Genomic DNA, 4729 nt, shown 5'->3' with positions numbered 1-4729 from the left:
TATGTATTATTGTCATTTTGTTTATTTTCTTTGGTTACATCTTCTGACATCAGACTCGGACTTCTCTTGAACTGAATTTTAATGTGCGTATTGTTATGCGTTTACTTTTCTACATTGGCTAGAGGTATAGGGGGAGGGTTGAGATCTCACACACATGTTTAACCACGCCGCATTTTTGCGCCTGTCCCAAGTCAGGAGCCTCTGGCCTTTGTTAGTCTTGTATTATTTTAATTTTAGTTTCTTGTGTACAATTTGGAAATTAGTATGGCGTTCATTATCACTGGACTAGTATATATTTGTTTAGGGGCCAGTTGAAGGACGCCTCCGGGTGCGGGAATTTCTCGCTACATTGAAGACCTTTGGTGACCTTCTACTGTTGTTTTTTTTCTATGGTCGGGTTGTTGTCTCTTTGGCACATTCCCCATTTCCATTCTCAATTTTATAGAATACACAGTGACTATGCATGACATTTAGTGAAACTCTGTGTTGTTTATGTATGTTGCTTTTGTTTTTGTTTTAATTAACATAACCGGTGCCTCTCTTTGTAATCCCCATTTTTCATGTTTTATATTATATCTTCTTGAAACCTTGTTTCCCTTTTTTTTTTAAAGTCATGCAGTGTTGAAATAGAGCGCACGTTCCTTTTTCTTGACAGAGAAGCCCAACGTCATTTGATAACAATAGGGTTAGTAGTCCAGTCTTTCATTTTGATGAAAAAGAAAGCCAGACAATACATAATTAATAGAAGCTATTAAGCTTTGGCATAAACAAACCCAAGATGGTATCAAAAGCATGGTTTGATACCTATGCCGACATTTTAAGTAATCTCTAACTAGATCAGGTGTGCTATATCCGATTAAGACCTACATTATTAAATATAGGCTAAATATTTATATCATTTCTAAATATTATTTTTGAGTTAATATAATTTGACTTATGCATTTTTGCGTTTTAATATTATACTATGTATTTATCTAAACATTAAATATTGTGATAAAGATCCACTCTTTAGAAACTCGATATTAAATTCAAAACTCCGAAGTGAACAGTGTATTTCTAAGTTTTCAGTCCAAGTAATTCAACAGGAAACACTTTGCAGGTATAGCTTTTAAAATTTTACATTATTTTCAAATAAATGTAAAACTGTACAATGCTTTTAATTAACTAATAGGTTTATTTTCTTATCGAACTTAATTATTTAGAGATTTTTGTCGTTTTTTTAAATGGACGTTTTCATAAAAAATATAAGCAATACATTGACGAAAACCCAACACGATGTGACGGCAAATCAAAAACAGTTTCAAAAGTACCAAACAAAAAGACATATATCGAAGTGCATGTCGTCTTTTTTTATTTTAAAGCAGCCAAAAATGTGCAAACGCAGTCAAAATAAAGGCAATAATCTCTAACATTTTCAGACATGAACCGGTTATTGTTGGCTGTGACAGTATTCGCTTTTGTGGAATTAGGAAGTGGTCAAGTTGGTAAGTAGTTTCAAGTTATCGTTTATTAGTGACATTTCTGATTTTATATGATTTTATGACATAAACATAAATAATTATGGGATATTGTTTGATTGTCAATGTGACAATTTTTTTTTATCAACAGACTAAATGACATGGATGTAATCAGATACAGTTCATCGTACGATACCGTTAAGTCAGATAAAAAGAATTCCAATGCTGAATTGATATTTTGCTCTTCCATGACCGTTGATTTAAACTTAAAATGTACATTGTACAAACTGTTCTTCTGGTATGGAATTCTTTTATATATGTATATATGCATGGTCCTCATGACATTAAACATGTTAAACTGCGGGTACATGATTTAATGACATATGAAGATAAAAAAATGGTTGACTATATAGGAATTTGAATTGATGGCATGTAACCTACGAAGCCGTCGCGAATATATTTTTTATTACGGACCAAAATATATCTGAATAGAAAAATAAATATGCATTGATATGTATGTTCATGGTTTTAATTTATAACATAATTTCAGTCAATGGAAACTGGGGATCATGGTCAGCTTATGGGTCATGTTCAGTGACATGTGGTAATGGACAATACACCCGGACAAGACAATGTGACAACCCGGCAGCATCTGGTGGTGGAACGGACTGTGCTGGTGACGATTCAGAAACTAACAGTTGCTGGACGACAACTTGTTATCCTAATCAACTTGGAAATTTAGATAAGGTTACTGTTCTAAAAATCTCACGTTGAACTGACCAAAAGTGAAATTTTGAATTGGCAATATAAATATCTGTGCTTGGCAAATTTTACTTTGTATCGTATATACTTATTAATTTTAAATCAAATGGAACTTTAAGATATCATAAATCTCCTAAATTGAAAAAAAAAAATAATTGGTATGTTAGTTATTATATTTATGAAAATGTACAAAAGAAAAGGTCAGATAAAACAACTCACACACTCCCTCTTAAATTTCTACATAAAACCCTTCACGACAGACTTACTTATATTGGTAAGACAATTTCGATGAGGTAGGAGGTTTCCTCTTGATGTCCTAAACAGGATGAATATGTTTTTTTCTTAAGCAAGTATTGTTAAATGAAGAAAACAATGTAGTCTTTTTCGCATGTTCTTTTTAATGAAGATTCTTCTTGTATAAGAACTTTGTACAGTTCAAAGAAAATAATTAAACTCGTGAATCACATATTATTGAATTTTTACAGAATTGTGGTGCCGATAACTATGGATGCGTATCCGGTTTAGTAACTTGTGTAACCAGTGCTAAACGATGTGATGGAGCCGTTGATTGTTCTGATGGTAGTGACGAAGATCTTACACATGCTGGTTGTATAACAACATGTTCAGGAGCAGGTACGTAACTGTTCTCATAACAACATGTCCATTTATAATACCCAGTTTTAGATTAGAATCCTGGTACCTTTGATAACTTTTAGATAAGCTAGTTCTATTATGTTATGGTTTGCACGTAAAATGAAAATATCGCTTTATAATGCTGATGTGACAGAATCGCTTTTCCTGATTCATAAGGAACGCTTAAAACCAAAATGAAGCAAAACATTTTTAGTAATTGAGATTGTTGTCAAATCAAATGTGTTATTTTACAATTCTTTAGGTTGCACAATAAGTAACAAATAAGACTGTATTGGAGCTGAACTTATTTCAATTTATGTTTGATATTGCAGAATACATATATATTTTAGTTGCCTCCTTCAAATAATCCATAGACTTTTAGTAAATGTCAATGTGCATATGCAGCACAATGATTGCATTTTAAATAAAGAATCTATAGAAGTAAAGTTGTGAAATAATTGTGTAATTTTTCTAATTTCAGATTCTATGACGATGTCAGTAATGCTTGTAGCATCCATGTGGATATTCATGAAAATATTTAAGCAGTAAAAGAAGCCATGAATCTAACACTTATTAAGTTTAAATTGGACAATCAAGATTTATGCACTATTGTGATTCACCTAAACATTTTTTTTCTCCTTTACGTTTGAAAAATAAATATATCGATTCTGTATTATAAATTTGTTTTTATTATGTGTATGTTCAACCTACAAGATTAAGAGTTATACGTTTTCGATTATGAGCTTTCTTCCGTAAGTACGTTCATCCATTCGACCGCCCATATCAGTGTACAATTTTTATTAATTATTGTTTGTGAAGATTGATTACTTGAGTACTAGTATACTGGCGATTGATTTATTTTTGTGGGTATCAATTATCGTGGATTGAGGAAGACTTTTCGTTTTCGTGTTTTCCTGTAATCACGATAGCCACACAAATTGGTATCCAACGAATAATAATAGATTCACACTACTATGTGAACGTTTAATATCATATGCCAAAGAAAAATGTTGACTCGTTTTGCTCGGTTCACTGAACATTAAAAATGTTAGTGCATGCGGGGCATGTGTCAAATGGACATCAATACTCTTTTAGCCTACATCGCAAATCACCAGAGTAGGCATAGTAACCGCTTTACTCCGTCCGTCCAAAAAACCTTAAGAAGAGAACTTTATATGGTGGTTTATTTTGTCTGTAGCTTAAATTGCAACGAGTAGGCACATTATACATCCACCATGTACCCACTTTATGATTGCCGATAGGAAAGGTTTGTCAAATTGTTATTGGCTTCAATAAAAAGTATTGATCATCTATGTCCCAGTTTAAGTTACCTCAGTGAATTGAATGTAGCGACACAGTTCAGGGTTCGGTATTGGTCTTGTTTATAACATGTTTATAATACTGTTGTCTAAGACGTGAAATTTGACAGCGAAAACAATATTTGGCCTTTAATTTTATCACATGTATTCATGAGGACGCAGGTTTAAAAAGAATTTGCAATTGTCAATCATTAATCATCTAGATCATACCAGTATTGAACACTGTTTTCTTTGAGGATTTTTTTTTCATCACGGTGTTATATTTCCAGTTTGTTAAGGTATAAAACCCCTTATTTATGTCTGGCTAGGAAGAACATATTGGACAGTAGTACATTGTGTAATGTTAATGTGAAATGAAAGCTTATGGACTAGATATTACTATGGAACCTTCGTTGGATTTTATTATGAATCACACAAAATTTGAATGAAATTTAATAAGGATTTATCTTGCCTCTTTGTACTTCAAAATGTTCGATAACCGGTGCCCTCTTATTAGAAATGTAGGGTTTTTGGGATTTCGAGCACAGACAAAGCTGAGGAGCATATATGGTTTAGATA

The 4729-nt window shown here is 32.4% G+C and overlaps 1 protein-coding gene across 1 annotated transcript; it reads left to right on the top strand.

Annotated features, from left to right (window-relative positions):
• Positions 1–1010: 1010 nt before the first annotated feature.
• On the top strand, positions 1011–3525 carry LOC143070582 (adhesion G protein-coupled receptor B3-like). Its single transcript, XM_076244827.1, has 5 exons — positions 1011–1099; positions 1419–1484; positions 2008–2204; positions 2705–2852; positions 3334–3525. The coding sequence occupies exons 2-5, from the start codon at positions 1421–1423 to the stop codon at positions 3399–3401; spliced, it is 477 nt and encodes a 158-aa protein (XP_076100942.1). The 5' UTR covers positions 1011–1099; positions 1419–1420; the 3' UTR covers positions 3402–3525.
• The last annotated feature ends 1204 nt before the right edge of the window (positions 3526–4729 follow it).

This window comes from Mytilus galloprovincialis, chromosome 4, assembly GCF_965363235.1.
Source record: "Mytilus galloprovincialis chromosome 4, xbMytGall1.hap1.1, whole genome shotgun sequence".
Lineage (NCBI taxonomy): Eukaryota > Metazoa > Mollusca > Bivalvia > Mytilida > Mytilidae > Mytilus > Mytilus galloprovincialis.
Note: the sequence above shows the minus strand (reverse complement) of the source record. Positions and strands in the feature narration are given on the sequence as shown.

Coding starts and splice junctions, on each gene's coding strand:
- LOC143070582 (XM_076244827.1), top strand. CDS start 1,421: ATGAACCGGTTATTGTTGGCTGTGACAGTATTCGCTTTTGTGGAATTA. Junction 1,485..2,007: donor ATTAGGAAGTGGTCAAGTTG/GTAAGTAGTTTC, acceptor ACATAATTTCAG/TCAATGGAAACTGGGGATCA. Junction 2,205..2,704: donor AACTTGGAAATTTAGATAAG/GTTACTGTTCTA, acceptor GAATTTTTACAG/AATTGTGGTGCCGATAACTA.